The 19,340-nt window shown below is 36.7% G+C and overlaps 1 protein-coding gene across 9 annotated transcripts in view; it reads right to left on the reverse strand.

Moving 5' to 3' along the window:
- Positions 1-19,340, reverse strand: part of TULP3 (TUB like protein 3) — a 65,642-nt gene that overhangs the window by 33,730 nt on the left and 12,572 nt on the right. For 2 of the 9 annotated variants that reach the window (XM_072799430.1, XM_072799427.1), the window contains exon 2: positions 9,511-9,674. The exons of 6 other annotated variants lie outside the window; for them this stretch is intronic. Coding sequence is in view for 1 of the 3 variants with exons in the window: in XM_072799426.1 (XP_072655527.1) it covers positions 18,272-18,276 (5 nt within the window). In the remaining 2 variants the exon portion in view is untranslated. Of the gene's footprint in view, positions 1-9,510; positions 9,675-18,271; positions 18,293-19,340 lie in introns of those variants that run through there. One more of the 9 variants, XM_072799426.1, reaches the window with a different exon arrangement.

Below are 19,340 nucleotides of genomic sequence, written 5' to 3' on the forward strand. Positions count from 1 at the left end.
AGAAGCAGGCACCATGCAGGGAGCCTGACGTGGGACTCGATCCCGGGTCTCCAGGATCACACCCTGGGCTGCAGGCGGCGCTAAACCACTGCGCCACCGGGGCTGCCCCTATTTTTTATTTTAAAAAGAATTTTAAAGATTTTGAGTGAGAGAGAGAAAATGAGCAATGGGGGAGGGGCAGAGGAAGAGAAAGAGAGAACCAGACACCCTGCTGAACATGAAGCCCGACATAGGGCTGGATCCCAGGACCCAGAGATTGTGCCCCTGAGCAGAAGGCAGGCAGACCTGTAACTGACTGAGCCACCCAGGCACCCAGGTGTTACACTTTTTAACAATGCATAGCAACTTGGAATTTGCATACTATCTCCAAGATTCCTCCTGCCTACTAATCTGTAAACAGATTTAATAACCCCTTAGATAAGATGACATTCTGGTTCTCTGACAGTTCCCCTCTATTAACTTCCTTATCAACTATATGCTTTAAAAAAAACCCTAAGTATTCAAGATAAATCATCTCTTTTTTCCCAATTCAAAAGAGGGACAAATGGGGTCCCTGGGTGGCTCAGTTGGTTAAGCATCTGACTCATCTCAGCTCAAGGTCCTGAGCTTGAGCCCTGCCCTGCATTGGGCTCTCTGCTCTGGGCGTGGAGCCTACTTAAAGAAGAGAAAAAGGGAAAGAAAAACAGATAAACAAAAATGTTAGATAAGATATACTCAGGCCTTGACTTCATGCGCTCCTAACATATTTCATAGATACATTCCTGTTTTCCTTAGTGTTTTTAACCCTCATTCACATATTTTTAAATCTTAGCTTTATGAATACAGTGCTAGAATAGCACTCTTGATTTCAGCTCAGGTCATGATCTCAAGGGTTTGTGAGATCCTGTGAGCCTGCATCAGGCTCTGCACTCAGCTGGGAGTCTGCTTGAAGATGCTCTCTCCTTCTCTCCCCTGGGCCCCTTCCCCCACTCTGTCTCTCTAAAGTAAATAAATAAATCTTTTTTAAAAACCCACTAAGACAAAAAATTATTATTTTAAATATATATAGGAAAAAACTGCGAATATACAGGAACAGGTAACATGGTATAAAAACGCACTTACATACTACTACTAACAGCTACTGCTATGAGTCCTGCTTTTCCTCTACCTCATTTTGCTCTCAACACTAAACCAGAATTGCAAAATCCCCTGACATGTTAAAGAAATCATCCTATCCTACCCCCCCCAGCCCACTCTTACACACACACATACACACACACACACAAAATGCTAAAACCTCCTCAATCACGGTAAATTTTGACATACAAATGAAGTCCTCAAACATTTCTCTTAAGGCCTCTAATAGTGAGGAAACCAGGTGTATCTTCAATAACCATCTTGACACCACTAATTCCTTTCATCAAGCCTGGGCAAGCTGAACAGACAATTCAAATAAACAGGTTTTGTTTCAGCCTGAACAAAAGAGGTACTAAAAAGATGCTATAATTGTAACATTTAGATACCTCTTATACATCAAAAGCTACACTTCCTTTGAGCTCTAGTTCTAAATTATAATTTAGCAGAAATAACATTTTATACACTTACATTGAACTGAATTTCTAGTCTAACCTCGAATATGATCTTACTAAACTTGCATTTTTTTCTTTTAATATTCTTCCCTTCCTTTCAAATCAAGTTGTTTACTAGCAAGTCTAACCAAGCCTGGTTAGTAAATCAACACAAAACAGAAAGAATTCCTACAGAGTAAAAGAGATGGAATTACTGTATCTCATTTTTCTCATGGAAAATTTCCTATTACTTGATACAAATAGGGAAAATTCTTTTTTTTTGTATAAAGATTTTATTTATTTATTCATGAGAGACAGAGAGAGAGAGAGAGAGAGAGAGAGAGGCAGAGACACAGGCAGAGGGAGAAGCAGGCTCCATGCAGGGAGCCTGACGTGGGACTCAATCCCGGGTCTCCAGGATCTTGCCCTGGGCTGAAAGCTGTGCTAAACCGCTGAGCCACCCGGGCTGCCAAATGGAAAATTCTAAACATACATCTTAGTAAAACACAGATCCAGCATTTGAGTATGGGATATAATTATGCCCATAGAACATCATTCTCTTGAACTACTTCCCATTATATATATGTGCATTATATATATTATATATAATGCAATGATCACCACAATAACTGTAATCATATCTATCACCACAGTACATTATTACAACATTATTGACCATATTCTCTATGCTATACTTTTATCCTCATGGCTTATTTTATAACTGGAAGTTTGTATCTGTTAATGCTCTTCACCTATTCACTCTATTATTTCTTTAATTGAAAGGATTTTTAAAAAGATTTATTTATTCATGAGAGGCACACAGAGCGAGGCAGAGACACAGGCAGAGTTCGGAGAAGCAGGCTACCTGCGGGGAGCCTGATGTGGGACTCGATCCCGGGACTCTGGGATCACGCCCTGAACCAAAGGCAGATGCTCAACCCTTGAGCCACCCAGGTGCCCCGAAAGGATTTTTGAGGTAACATATGTGTTGCAAGAAGATTGCTGGTGCTAAATCTTTTATGTATGGTTTTTTTCTTTCTAGTGTTTTCCTTCGTTGACTATAAAAAATAATGCATACTCATTTTGTAACTTTTGAAAAAATTCATAAGGAAAATGAAAGTCTTTTCATAATCCTACCATCTTGAGATATAATCCCTGCTAACAAGGAAACAAACATCTTTACAAATATTTCTATAAATTTGTATATATTTGAAATATTTATGATTTTTGTATCATTTTAAGATTATAACATAAGCATCTTTTATGTTATTATATAGGTTTTTGAAATATAATACTAAATGACTATGTAATAGTCACATCACATGGACATTACATAAACTCTTTTCTTTTTTTTATTGTGGTAAAAACATGTACTATAAAATGTAACATCTTAACCATTTTTAAGTGGACAGTTCAGTCGTGTTAAGTACACTTATATTGTTGTTTGCATACAAATTGTTATAGCAGCATTATTCACAAGAGCCCTAAAGTAGAAACACGTCAAGTGCCCATCAACTAATGAACAGGTAAACAAAATCTGGTTTATCTATAATGTGGGATATTATTCAGCCATAAAAAGGAGTAGATATTGAAACATGGGAGAACCTGGCAAACATTACGCTACATGAAAGAAGCCAATCAACAAAAGACCACATATTATATAATTCCGTTTTCATAAAATGTCCAGAATAGGCAAATTTACAAAGGCAGAAAGTAGATTAGTGATTGCTTAGGGCCTTGGGGGGATAAAAGCTGGGAGATGATAGCTAAAGGGCATGGGATAGCTTTCTGAAGTGATGAAAATGTCCTAAAATTAACTGTGGTGATGGATGCACACTTCTGTGAATATACTAATAACCAGTGAAGTGTGTATACTTTAAATGGATGTATTGTATGGTATATGAATTATATTTCAATAAAGCTGTTATTATTTTTAAAATTCATGAGTCTATACTAATTCTCAATAAATATAGCACAACAAAGATCTTCTTTACAGAATAATGCCAACTAATAAATATAGGATGAATAATGGAAGTAGAATATCATGACTTTATAACCACCATATTAATAATTGACTCTTGAAAGAAACATTGATGGATCCTATAACCATTGAGTGAAGCAGGATATTCAACACAATCTCAAGTATCTCCCCACAGATTATATTAATTACAAAGAGGAAAAGGTAACATTGCAATGAGGAAATCTGGCAGACATCGCCTTAACCAAATGAAGGGATATAGCAACTCTGATGGGACAGACTGACATCTGGTATTCCCTGATGTGATGTACCGAGAAGAATATATTGCATACAATATAATGTATGCAACACTCCTGCCAATAATGTTTCCTATATCTATTCAAGAGGAAACAAACCAAATGGAGGGAAATTCTGCGAGATGACTCTCAGGATTCTTCAAAAACATCCTTACCAAGAGAGTTGAAAAAAATAGCTCTAGGTTAAAGTGAGGAGATTTAAGAGATTTCTGGCAAGAAAATATAACACATAATCCTTGTATTATGGATCAAAACGTACACACAGTAAGGACTATTATGGGTGCACTAAGGATATCTGACTATAAGTAGCACATTAGCACATAAGGGTATTAGTATATTAATGTGAAGTGTTCCACATGTGAAAATAGTATTACGATCATGTAGGAGTGTGAATAAGGTAGAAATGATGAGGGAACAGGGTGGTATGGATGGGGAGCCACACTTCTCTGAGTATCCATAAGTCCATAATGATATAGATGAATGAATGAATGAATGAATAATTAATTAAATGATGAAGAAGGTATGGTTCTTCCTTACAAAAAAAGAAATTCAATTAAAAAAGATAAAAGGAGGGATGCCTGGGTGGCTCAGTGGCTTAGCACTGGCCTTTGGCCCATGGCATGATCCTGGAGTCCTGGGATCGAATCCCCCATCAGGCTCCCTGCATGAGCCTGCTTCTCCCTCTGCCTATGTCTCTGCCTCTCTTTCTTTCTCTCTCTCTCTCTGTCTCTCATGAATAAATAAATAAAATCTTTTTTTAAAAAAAGATAAAAGGAATGATGGAAATAGTCACCAAAGGCAAACACCACAATAATAATTGTCACAGGCAAAAAAATAATAATTAAAAAAATAATTGTCACAGGCAAGAATCATCAATGGATGCTAAAATTAGTGGGTGAAAGTATGCTGACAAACAGGTATTTACATAGTCTCAAAGTATCTGCCCACAAGATAATTACTGATTGCAAAGGGAAAAATAGTAACTTTAGAGGGGAGAAACCTGGAAGACAGCACCGTAACTAAGCAATTAAGATTAACACCACCAGTAAGAAAACACAGCATCATCGTACTCCTCCTGATATGATGTGCTGAGAAAGGCACAGCATCATGTTGGTGGTATTCCTGCCAAAAAATGCTTCTTAATTTAATCAGGAGGAAACACCACAGGAACCCAAACTGAGAAACATGCTATAAAATAAATGCCAGTATTCTTCAAAAGTGTGAAGATCAGAAGGGATGAAGGGGATGGGAGGTACAGGCTTCCAGTTAGGAGATGAAAGGTACAGCCTAGGAAATGTAGCCAATGATGCTCTAATAGCCTTGTATGGTGACAGATGGTAGCTACACTTGCTGTGACCACACCACAGAGTTGTTGAATCACTATGCTGTACACCTGAAACTAATGTAACACTGTGTATCACCTATACTTTGATTTTTAAAAAAGCCTCAAGATCAGGAAAGGCAAAGAAAGACTGATACACTATGCAGGTTGGAGAAGACTAATGAGACGTGACAACTAAGTAGACTATGGGATCCTGGATTTGGATCCCAAACTATTACGAGACATTAGTGGGAAAAGTGGCAAAACTCCAAAAAGACCTGTGGATTAGTTAATGGTACTGAATCAGTATTAATGTCCCGGTTTTTGTAACTTACTATGATTATGTAAGATATTAACATTAGGAGAAACTTTTAGTCAAGGAACTCTCTTACATTTTTATAACCTTTTTGTAAGTCTAATTTAAAAGATTGTTTAAAGTGAGATAACAGGCACCTTGGTGGCTCAGTTGGTTAAGCATCTGCTTTCAGCCCAGGTCATGATCCCAGAGTCCTGGGATCGAGCCCCACATCAGGATCCCTACTCAATAGGGAGTCTGCTTCTTCCTCTGCTTGTCCCTGTCCCTGCTCGTGCTCGCTCTCTCCAGCTCACACACTCTCTCTCAAACAAATAAAGTCTTAAAAAAAAAAGAATTAAAAAAATAAAGATACTAAAAAATAATGTTAATAAGCAATACTTAGGTTATCAACTTACTTTTCTGGTTTTTTTTTAAGATTTTATTTATTTATTCATGAGAGACACAGGAATAAATTTTTCTAACACATAATCCATGGCTGCTATATAGTCAGGGGAGTGCTTCTTGCAGCCTCCTACACGGTGCCAGATAATAAGGATGCTGTAATCAGCACTTAACTGCAATTTGGCCAGTGATGCAGGAGGCTAAACAGGCTCCTTCTGTGGCACTGGAAGGAATAAACACCCTCCTTGCCAGGAGCACAGCAGGCTAAGACTTGCAAATCTGAAGGCTGTGAGCAGCCCATGGCTTTTCTAATAGTAACTTGAGTGAGCACTTCCTTAGCTTATGATAATATTACTTCATAACAACACAAATGATATTTTTCAGTCTCAGGAGTTAGTGAAGATAAGAGAAGGAAAGGCTGACCCTACTTTATTTAAATAAATGCAATAAATGCCAAAGGGTATTGATAAAGGGTACAACTTAGAAGGTGATTTCATTCATTTTAGTTAGGGGAATTTATAATTGTAAGTCTTTAGTCATTAGCTGCCTGTATGAAGTTAAAATAAAAACAATTTATGAAAATCTGACTCAACTCAATCAGAAACAAATGTACTATGTGTGATAAGGAATTACTAAAAAGATATTTCAGGAAAGATGCAGGAAAAAAAGGTTTAGTAACTGAAGACAAGTAACTACATAAAGCTATATAATTTTTTAATTCTTAAATCGTCAGTTATTCATACTTAAAGATTTGACTCCCATTTCTGGGAGAAAAAACTGTAGATTTGATTATGCCTTTTACTTAGATATACAAACTAAAAATCAATAAAATCAACAGATTGTGGACTTCATTAAAAAAACTCACAGTGGGCAGCCCGGGTGGCTCAGCGGCTTAGCACTGCCTTCAGTCCAGGGTGTGATCCTGGTGACCCAGGATCGAGTCCCACATCAGGTTCCCTGCATGGAGCCTGCTTCTCCCTCTGCCTGTGTCTCTGCCTCTCTCTCTGTGTCTCTCATGAATAAATAAATATAAAATCTTAAAAATGATAGTGAGACTACATCAAACTAAAAAGTTTCTGCACAGCAAAATAAACAATAAACAGATAAAAAGGTAACCTATTGAATGGGAGGAAGTATTTGCAAGTTATGTATCTGATAAGGGGTTAAAATCCAAAATATATAAAGAACTCATACAATTCAATAGCAAAAAATCCCGACAACCGAATTTGAAAATAGGCAAAAGATCTGAATAGACATTTCTTCCAAAGTGAGACAGATGGCTAACAGGTACATTAAAAAGTGCTCAATATTACTGATCATCAGCAAAATGCTAATCAACACCACAGTGAGACACTGCCTCACACCTGTCAGAATGGCTAGTATCAAAAAGACAAGAAACAAGTGGTAATGAGGATGTGGAGAAAAGAGAACCCTTAAAAAAAAAAAAGAAAAGAGAACCATTGTTCACTGTTGGTGAGATTGTAAATTGGTGCAGCCACTGTGGAAAACAGTATGGAGGTTCCTCAAAAAAATTAAAAATAGAGCTTCCATATGATCCAGCAATTCCATTTTGGGGTGTTTATCTGAAGAAAATGAAAACCCTAACTTGAAAAGATATATGCACCCCCATGTTCACTGCAGTATCATTTATAATATCCAAACACGGAAGCAACCTAAGTGTCCATCAATGGATGAACAGATAAAGATGAAATGTGGAATATTATTTAGCCATGAAAAGAATGGAATCTTCCAATTTGGGACACCATAGATGAATCTTGAAGGCATTATGCTAAGTGAAATAAATCAGAGAAAAGGCAAATACTGTATTATCTCATTTATCTGTAGAATCTAAAACAAAAGCAAAAACCAAGCTCATAGATACAGAGAACAGATGGGTGGTTGCCAGAGACAGGTGGAGGCTAGGCAAAATGGGTGAAGGGAGTCAAAAGGTTATAAAGTAAATAAGTCATAAAATAAGTAAGTCATGGAGATATAATGTATAGCTAATAATAAAGTATTAGATATTTGAAAGTTGCTAAGAGATCTTTAAAGCTTTCATTGAAAGAAAAAAACAAATTTTGTAATGATATATGATTACTGTGGTGATCATTTCACAAGATATGAGTGTCAATATAATGTTAAACCAATGCAAGCTATATATATTTAGCCTTTACAAACTATAATGACAGAAAATCTCCAACATATTAAATGTTAAACATATCTCCAATGTGTTCCGTGCACATACTTCAGGCCTTTTATAAATATTTGGAAATAAAGATCTAAGAGCAGGCTTGCCTCAAAAATATTCACAGTAAATAAGCATGTAATTTGGAGAGGTGCCTGGCTGGCTCAGTCAGAAGAGCATGTGACTCTTGATCTCAGGGTCATGAGTTCAAGCCCCGTATTGGTTTGTAGAGAGTACTTAAATAAATAAAAAGATGTTTTAAAAAGCATGTAAGTTGAAGAATAAAACATCATGTGAATTAGGTTTCAGTCTTCTCCCTAGAGGGCCCAAGGGCCACAAAGCTCTTTTTTCCTCAGGTGAGATAACAGTTTGAGAAGCAAATTCTCATCCTCCTCTACAACTGTACTCATAAAAATACATACGCTCCTTCTCTCCTCCTAACAGATGAAGATGTGAACTCTGATACTGGTGAATTGATTCTGGCCCCCATTCCCTTAGAATTACATTGAATACTGCTACTGTATTTTCAGCCTCTCCATCTCTAGTAGCTTCTTTCCTCAGCTCAAAATCATTCTTTAAAAAGATACTTTCCTAGGCCTTATCTATCTATAAAGCAAAGAACCAATCGCCACTTCCCACCATCATTAAATAACTTCAAAATAACACTCGCTGTCACTATTTCAACTCTAACTCACTTCTCAACTCATTGCAGTCTGGCTCTATTCCCTTATTCTCCTGAAACTCTTCCTCTAATTGCCAAAAATAATAGCTTGTTTTCACTCTCTTCATTCCTGCTTGAGTTGCCTGAAGTACTTGACAAAACTAGCCACCACCTCCTTACTGAAACTCTCTCCTCCCTTGTTTTCCTGATAACTCCTTGGTTCTACTCTTACCTAGCTGCTCCCTTCATTAAATACAGTCAGCAAATGTTAAGCTTGTCCCACATACCAGGCACCAAGGTAGACACTAAGGATACAGGAATGAACAAGGAATTAGTTTAAGCCTTCACAGCTTTACTTTCAGTCTTCTTCCATTGACCATTATTGTAGTTAATACATGTTGATCTACAGGCCCATCCTATGTCATGTACCTATTGCCATGACTGATAACCCCAAATCTTTATCTCTAGCAGCCACACTAGACTCAGCCCAAATATCTGGTTGACCCTGAATCAAGCATGAACTAGGCAGGCTCCAAGCAATTCTGGTAAGACTAGGAATCAACCTGAGATTTCACCTGCTGCCTTCCAGCTCAGTTGCAGTTAAAGAAATCAAATAAGTGGGACGCCTGGGTGACTCAGCAGTTGAGTAGACGTCTGCCTCTGGCTCAGGGCATGATTCTGGAGTTCTGGGATCAAGTCCCACATTGGGCTCTCTGCAGTGAGCCTGTTTCTCCCTCTGCCTATGTCTCTGCCTCTCTATCTGTGTCTCTTATGAATAAATAAATAAACCTTTAAAAAAAGAGAGAGATCAAATAAGTGATCTACCTTTAAAAAATCCAACCGAAAAAGTCAATTGTCTTCATAGGAAAACAACAGAATCCAGAGTCTTTACAATGTATCACTCATAATGTTCAGAACACAATAAAAAATTATTCCATATCCAAAGAAACAGGAAAAACATGATATATCATCAGTAGAAAATAACCAATCTGAAAAACAGGGCAGAAAGCTGTTTTTTTAAAACACGAAAAGAGAGATTCAGGGACCTAAGAGACAATATCAGAAAGTTTAATGTTCATGTATTTGAAATAGTCATTGGACTTTTCTCAAGTTTGATAAAAGACATAAATTCACAGATTCAAAAGCTCACTGAACGCCAAAAATAACAAATGCCACATACACACAACCCTAAGTTCAATTCTCACTTTTTCTAAGAAAAAGTCCTCAATTTCTCCATAATAATTTCCTCTGTTCTACTTTAACAGCACTTTGAACATTTCTAAATTATACTTATCCTGAATATCCTGATGGTACATTTATATCTTTTCCTATCCATTAAAGCAGTGACATTCAAAAACTGTTGACAGTGAAGGAGTAAGAACTTTATTATTCAATGTGATTTAGCACACATATGTACACATACACATGCACAGCTGATCTTTTAAAGTACTAAAAAAGGCTTTACAGAAAAAAAAACCCAATATATTACAAACTCTCACAACACAATCAATTTCTAATTCTTGTCAGTACCTCCATATATTTTTCCTTTTTCTCAAAATGAGTTTATATTAATTTTTTAAATTATCATACAGTAAAATCAACTTTTTAAATGTACTACCAATTCAACACAAGCACAGATTTGCTGTGAACACTCCAAAAACTCATTTTGGCCTTTTTTTCCCAACTATTTTATTTATGTCTGTGTCTCCTTTAATGGACAAAATTCATATACATATCATATCTTAATGGTTAAAGTGCCCTACCCCACTGGCAAGATGGACTTGTTCCCTTGTTAAATGTAGAACTTATCTTCTTTTATGTTACTATGGAACAGCAATGAGTATCTTTATTCTTCAAAGTGAAATTTTCAAGTCAAAAATTATAAATTATGCTATTATAAATCCTTACCTATAATTCTTCCAAATTGTTTTTCTCCAAAATAGAACTTTATATAAATTTATGTTGCTACCAATAAGTTAATACCATATTTCTCTATGCTCTGGCCAATTTGGGATATTATCTCTGTTAGATTAATGATATAGTAAAGTAATTTAAGGGGCGCCTGTGTAGTGTAGTTGGTTAAGCACCCGAATCTTGGTTTTGGCTCAGGTTCTGATTCATGTGAGATCAAGCCCTGAGTTGGACTCCATGCTGGGCATGGAGTCTGCTTGAGATTCTCTCTCCTCCCTCTGCCCCTCCTGTTTATGCTCACTCTCTCCTCTCTAAAATAAAATTTAAAAATCTTTAAAAAAAAAAAAAAAGGAGCTTAAAATTGTTTAACTTACATGTTTTTAATTACTAAGGGAAAAGAATCTTTTACCATATAATGAATAATTACTCCACCTGATACACATAACTGATCTACAACTGGAAATGTCTGGATTCAAATCCAGAAAGTCATACAAGCAAAGATACAAAAGAAGTTCAACTTGACTACCCTCTATGCCCACATACTCAAAGCTCACAATATCTAAAGTATAATGATACTCACTCAGATTTTTAAAGTATATTTTTATTATGAGAAAATTTACTTCTATTATAGAAAAATTTTAAGGTAAATAAAAATATACTACATAATAATAATGCATTATTTTTTCCAAGTCATATATCATAAACTTTTTCCTTCATTTTTGCAGAAATAGGAAAAACAATTTCTATAAGCACAATTTTTATTGGCTGTATAATATTTTATCTATACTGATCTAGTCCCCTATTGTTGGATATTTATGTTGTTGCTAATTTATTTTTTTTATTTCATACTAGTTTATTTAGGGGTTCTATTTTCACTCCTCAGTAGATTTTATGGATTTCTCATATGCTTCTTCACTCATTAGTTCATCCAGTTCTGAAGAATTACCAAGCATTATCTTGATCAGCCAACCATTTTCATAACAAGATTTGTTGGCAAGTCCTGGATTTTCCACAAGAGCTTCATTAATTTCAGTTACTGCTCCTGATAGGAGAGAATAGAGCTCACTAGCACTTTTCATACTTTCCAAAGCACCAAACTTACCTTGTTTGTTCAACTTTGTCCCAACTTTAGACAGACTACAGTAAACAACATTACAACATCTCCCAAAGCTTCCTGTGCAAAATTGCTGATTCCCACTGTTCCAATACCATTTTGTTATCCATTCATGTCTGTGTGCATCCAAATGGTCCCCACAGCACCCACCCTCCGCCCTGTCCCCAGAGCCACAGCAGGCAAAAGCCTAACGACAGAAATACAATAGTAATAAATACATGTCATTCAGGCAAAAGGAAAGAAAAAGGTTCTACTATTTGCTAGGGAGAGTGCTTAGGCCTTTATACACATAAATCTCATTCACTGTTCATCTGAACCATGTAAGGTTGCTACTATTTTATTTACTTTATAAGTGAAAAAGGGTGGCTTCAGGAGACTGAGCAACTTACTAAGCCAAGCTTAAAGTCACATAAATTAAAAAAACAAAGCCAAAAAAAAAAAAAAAAGCCAAATTTTTATGCAAATATGTCAGACACCAAAAAGTCCCTGTTCTTTCCCTTTGTCACCCTGGTTCTCAAAAACAAGCACACATCAACAAAATATAGTTAAAAAAACACAAAAACAATTGATGTATAAAAGCCTGTGACATAATTCAAGATCCTTTCAAGATAAAAGAATAGAATAGAAATAGAAGGAAACTCCCACCACATAATAAAAGCTATATATGAAAAGCCTACAGTAAACATATTACACAATGGTGAAAGATTGAAAGCATTTCCTCTAAGATCAGGAATAAGGCAAGGATGCCTCTTTTCAATACTTCTGTTCAACAGAGTACTGAAAGTTCTAGCCAGAGCAACTAGGCAAGAAAAAGAAATAAAAGGTATCCAAACTATAAAGAAAGAAGTACAATTGTTTCTGTTTGCAGATGATATGATCTTACACATAGAATATTTTTTAAAAGATTTTATTTATTTATTCATGAGATACACACAGAGAAAGAGGCAGAGGGAAAAGCAGGCTCCATCCAGGGATCCCGATGTGAGACCTGATCCTGGGACCCCAGGATCACTCCTTGAGCTGAAGGCAGACACTCAGCCCCTGAGCCACCCAGGCATCCCGACATAGAATATTCTAAAGACTTCATATACACACAAAAACAAACCCTGTTAGATTTAATAAATGAATTCAGCAAACTAGCAGGACACAAAGACACAAAACAACTACATTTCTATATACAATAAACAACCTGAAGAGGAATTTACTAAAATAATTCCATTTACAATAGCATCAAAAAAATAAAATACTTAGCAATTAACTTAACCAAGGAGGTAAAAGACTTGTACAATGCACTGCTGAAAGAAATTAAAGAAGACAGAAATAAATGGAAACATACCCCATGTTCATGGATTAGAAGACTTAATATTGTTCAAATGTCAATATTACCCAAAGCAATCACTACAGATTCAGTGTAAATCCCTGTCAAAATCCCAATGACGTTTTTTTCCAAAAATAGGAAAACCCATCACAAATTCTTAAGGAATCTCACAGGCCCCATATAACCAAAACAATCCTGAAAAAGAACTGGAGGACTCACATTTCCTGATTTCAAAACTTACTACCCAAAGCTAATCAGTATGGTATTGCTATAAAGACATATGCTGGAGAAAAAATACCACACAAAGAACCCCCAAAACAGACAGATGTATGGACCAAAGAAATAGAACAGAGAGCCCAGAAATAAACCCTCAAATATATGATCAAATAATTTTTGACAAGGTGTCAAGACCATTCAATGTAGAAAGGATAGTCTTTCAACAAATGGTGCTGAGAAAACAATATCCACATGCAAAAAAAATGAATTTGGACCCTTACCTAACACCACATACAGATATTAACTAAAGAAGATCAAGAACCTAAATGTAAGACCTAAAACAAAACTCAGAGCAGGACAAAAATCTTCACAACACTGGACTTGGCAATGATTTCTTGGAATATGACACCAAAGACACAGGTAACAAAAAAAATAAACAAATAGACTTCATGAAAATTTTAAAATTTGTACATCAAAAGGGACTAGCCACAGAATAAAAAGGCATCTTACAGAACAGGAGATAATATTTGCAAATTATATGTCTGATAAGGCATTTATATCCAAAAAATATAGATAGAACTCCTAAAATACAACAATGGCGACAACAAAACAGCCCAATTCAAATATGGGCAAGACAGTTCTCCAAAGATATATAAATGGTGAATAAGCACATAAAAGATCTCCAACAGCACAGATCATTAGGGAAATTCTTTTTATACATATATATATTTTAAACATTTTATTTATTTATTTATTAATGAGAGACACCGAGAGAGAGAGGCAGAGACACAGGCAGAAGGAGAAGCAAGCTCCATGCAGGAAGCCTGATGTGGGACTAGATCCTGGGACCCCAGGATCATGCCATTAGGGAAATTCAAATCAAATCTATAAGGAGATACCACTACCCACACATTAGGAGAACTACTATCAAAAAACTAGAAAACAAATGTTGTCAAGGGTTTGGAAAAACTAGAATTGTGCACTGCTGGTAGAATTGTAAACTGGTGCAGCCAATGTAGAAAACTGCATGGACGTTCCTCAAAAAATTAAAAATTTAACTACCATATGATTCAGTAATTCCACTGCTGGGTATTTACCCCAAAGAACTTAAAAGCAATGTCTTGAAAAGATATTTGTACACTCATGTTCATAGCAGCATTATTTGCAATAGCTAAAATGCAGAAGCAACCCGTATGGCCATCAAATTTCAACATATAAGCAAAATGTGGCATATACAAAGAATGGAATATTACTCAGCCTTAATAAAGGAAAGAAATTTTGACACGTGCTACAATATGAATGAGCCTTGAAGACATTATAGTAAGTGAAATAAGCCAGTTAGAAAAAGACGAATACTGCATGACCCCATTTATATCAGGTATTTAAAATAGTCTAAATCATAGAATGGTGGTTGCCAGGGGCCGGGGGCTGAGGTGGGGGGTGATAATGAGAAGTTACTGTTTAACAGGTAGAGTTTCAGTTTTACAAGGTGAGCAGAGTTCTGGGGATAGATAGTGGTGATTGCTGGCTGCACAACAATGTGAATATACTTAATACCACTGAACCGTATACTTCAAAATGGTTAATGATAAGGAAGGAAGGAAGGAAGGAAGAAAGGAAGGAAGGAAGGAAGGAAGGAAGGAAGGAAGGAAGGAAGGAAGGAAGGAAGGAAGGAAGGAAGGGTTAATGGTAAATTTCACATATATTTTGGGATGCCTGGGTGGCTCAGTGGTTGAGCATCTGCCTTTGGCTCAGGGTGTAATCCTGGTACCAGGATGGAGTCCCACACCAGGCTCCTTGCAAGGAACCTGCTTCTCCCTCTGTCTATGTCTCCGTCTCTGTGTGTGTCTCTCATTAATAAATAAAATGTTTTTAAAAATTCATGTATATTTTAACACAATAAAGGGGATCCCTGGGTGGCGCAGCGGTTTAGTGCCTGCCTTTGGCCCAGGGCACGATCCTGGAGACCCGGGATCGAGTCCCATGTCGGGCTCCCGGTGCATGGATCCTGCTTCTCCCTCTGCCTCTGTCTCTGCCTCTCTCTCTATCTGTGTGTGACTATCATAAATAAAATTTAAAAAAAATTAAAAAAAAAACTACACATAAAATTTGAGAAAATATAGGTTAATATTTTTATAACATGAACTATAGAAAAGTCACAGCAGGGGCAACTGGGTGGCATAGTCAGTTAAGCCTCTGACTCTTAGTTTCAGCTCAGGTCATGACCACAGGGTCCTGATCTCAGAGTTGTGAGATCAAGCCCTGGATCAGCTCCTCACTGAGTGAGGAGTCCTGCTTAAAAAAAGATTGTCTCTCCTCCCTCTGCCCCCCTCCCCCTGTGCACACAAACTCTTGCTCTCGTGCTCTCTTTCAAACCAATAAATAAATTTTTAAAAAGAAAAGAAAAAGTCACAGCAAGACATAGAGCCCAGAAAGTATCAGGGAAACAAGTGATACATTTTATTACATAAAAATTTTAAACCTGCAGGACGCCTAGGGGCTCAGTGGTTGAGCATCTATCTGCCTTTGGTTCAGGTTGTGATCCCAGGGTCCTGGGATCGAGTCCTGAATCAGGCTCCCTATAGGGCACCTGCATCTCCCTCTGCCTGTGTCTCTGCCTCTTTCTCTGTGTCTCTCATGAATAAATAAATAATGCCCTTTAAAAAGTTTAAACCTGTTAAAAATTAATAAATAAAAGCCAAAGACTACTGTAAAAAAAGAAAAAGTCAGGTATAACCAGCAACTGCTCTTTAAAGTATCACTATTTTCTCATTTTTAAAATAATACTGTGTTTGTTCATTCAAACAATGCTCCACTAACACCACAATGACCATACAGCCCAAATTATTCAAAATAATCCTGATCCTTTCCACATCTTATATTTAAAGAGAATAAAAATCAATGGTTTTGTAGAATATACTAGTAAAACCTCAGTCAAAAAACCTGGGTTCAAATTCTGATTCTGGCAATTCCTCGTTAAATCTTCAACAAGTCAATTCATCTACCTAAACATCTGTCGCCTCAATCATAAAATGTGGACAGCGGTATCTACCTCACAGAGTTGTTTGTTAAGTATTAGATAATTATACATGAAAGTATATGGAGACATAAGGAAAAGTGCTTTGGAAATTGCAAAGCACTGTGTGAATGTTAACTGCTACCTGCTAAAGCATCCCCTTTGTTCATTGTTCTTAAGGCAGGCCATGGGTCTGTACAATGAATTCACACTTGAACTCCAATAATAATTGAGCATGATGTAAAAAGGACCATAGTACCTTAGTGATAAAAAGGTAAGATGTCTACTGAGTTTGCTGAGACTAGTTTCCTAAGTAGTCTTAGTGAAATTCCGATGAAAGTAGCAAATATAGCTGGATGCTTGCAATGCCCTCAGAAACACATTAACATGGGTCATGGGTAAAATCTACCCAGAATACATTTTGAGTGACATTCCCTCCCCCTGGGAGACTAGACAGGCATTTTCAATCTTGGGATAGCCTTTCCTTTTTCCTTGTTCCTCTGTTACCCATGTAATAATTAACATCTGGGGGGATAATGTAGAGAAAGGAAGTTTACAATTTCCTATATCCTATGATATGTGAGAAGCTTGCTAGGAAACCTATATAAGTGTCACCACTTGGTGATATTGACTCTCATTGACCAACAGCATTGTGCAGCTCTGCCAACTAGGAAATTACTAGAAAAGTAGAGGCCAGAGGAGGTAAAAAAACAATGTCAACTGAAAGAAAATATTTACAAAACACATATCTTTTTTTAAAAAAGATTTTATTTATTTATTCATGAGAGACACAGAGAGAGAAAGGCAGAGACACAGGCAGAGGGAGAAGCAGGCTCCATGAAGGAAGCCTGATGTGGGACTCAATCCCAGAACCCAGGGATCAAGCCCTGAGCCAAAGGTAGACCCTTAACCGCTGAGCCTCCCAGGCGTCCCTACATAACACATATCTGATAAAGAAGTCATATCCAAAATATACAGAGACCTCTTAAAACTCAACAATAAGAAAACAAGCCAATTAAAAAATAGTTAAATGATCTAAACAGACTCCGACACTAAAGAAGATATATAGATGGCAAGTAAGCATATGAAAAGACACTCCATATAATATGCCCTTAGAGAATGGCAAATTAAAAAAACAAACAATAATAATTACCACTGCATACCTATTAGAAGGGCTAAAATGCAAAACACTGACAACTCCAAATGCTGACAAAGACATGAACAATAAGAAATTTCATTTATTGCTAGACGGAATGCAAAAATGGCACAGCAACTATGGAAGATAGCTTGGCAGGGTTTTTTTTTTTTTTAAGATTTTAAAAATTTCTTTGAGAGAAAGAGAACAGAGGGAACTGCAAAGGCAGAGGGAGAAGCAGACTCCCCGCTGAGCAGGGAGCCTAACTCAGGACTTGATCCCAGGCCCTGAAATGATGACCTGAGCCGAAGGCAGACGCTTAACCGACAGGGCCACCCAAGCACCCCTGTATTCTATATTTTTAAAGACCCTTTCACAATACAACTCCCTCTAAAGATTTTCCCTAGAAAATTTCCTCTAGAACTCCTTTGAAAAGCCTAAATTTCCCATATGCCTTCCAAATGAATGCACCTGAAATTTTAATACATTTATTCCCAATCACTGAGTCATAATATTTTGTCATATTGTGACATCCTTCACTTCCTCGTTTCCCACTGCCAAGGAATTTTAGCATGTGTACCTATGAGATTGATAAACTACATATAATCTATTTTCATCATTTTATATGCATATGATAAATATTTATAAATGGGAATATGGGTGTGAATTGATAAACTGCTAAAAAGACACAGATGAATCAGAGACCAGAAAAATCAATGAAAAGGGAACACAGAAGCATCTCCTCCCTACAAGTATCCACTCCTAAGTCCCTACTTTACCCACATCCCTGGAGTTGTTCAGCAGAGATATACTTTAATAAATATCAGACCTTTACTAACACCAAGGAAAAGATTCCTTTCCCCCCAAATACAGTACCTCATCTTTGTTTCTTGAGACTTCGGTTTGTTTTTTCCTGATGAATTCTTTCAATGATCAACATCATTCTGAATTTCACCCCTTTCTATGGGATGTCAAATGACAAAATATCTCAGAGAGAAAAGGCATTTCAAGACTGCAGTATATTTACAAGAACCCTCAATTTGAATTTAAAAACCAGTGAAATTTAGTTAAGTGAAGCAGGCCATGATGCTCATGACTCCTGGAAAGTTTCTTCTGGTGCTGACATGGACACCTAATGTAATTCCTCTCTTCAGAGCAGAGCGAATAATCATTCTTGTTTCCTACCTCAATTCTGTTTTATTTTTAAATAACACACCCTTCCTTGTGAATTGTTTTGTCCTATAAAGATTAAAAAAAAAAAGCCACTAAGTTGACACATAAAATAAATGGGAAGGACAAGAAAAATTTACTTAAACATACAAAAATTGCTATCTCAACCATAGTCAAACCAGTGATTGCTCAACAGCCATGCCATTCAAAGTCCAGGAGATAAAATCTATTCTCTTCCTCCTAGCATCTTTGCCTATCAATACTCTTATATCAAGAATACTTACTTTAGTCTTTCCATAAATATAGTCTGGGCGAACAATCTTATTTTTCTACATTTTTCTTCCCTAACAAAAGGGATAATAATAATAATGATCTCATAATAAAACATCTAAGAATGAAAGTAATGTCAATCAACTTGACTGAGGAATAAGTTCAAGGATAGGCTCTGGATCGAGATTCCCTAGCTCTTTAATAGCATGGATCTGGGCGGCCCTGGTGGCTCAGTGGTTTAGCGCTGCCTTCAACCCAGGGCGTGATCCTGGAGACCCCGGATGGAGTCCCGTGTCAGGCTCCCTGCGTGGAGCCTGCTTCTCCCTCTGCCTCTCTCTCTGTGTGTCTCTCATGAGTAAATAAATAAATAAAATATTTTTAAAAATAATAATAGTATGGATCCTTTACTTTCTATCTCAGACAAGTTATTTAACCTCTGCCCACCTCATGCACAGCATAAGGATAATAGTAGTTTTTATCTCATATGACTATATAAGATTTGAAA

This window comes from Canis lupus, chromosome 25 (assembly GCF_048164855.1).
Source record: "Canis lupus baileyi chromosome 25, mCanLup2.hap1, whole genome shotgun sequence".
Taxonomy (NCBI): Eukaryota; Metazoa; Chordata; class Mammalia; order Carnivora; family Canidae; genus Canis; species Canis lupus.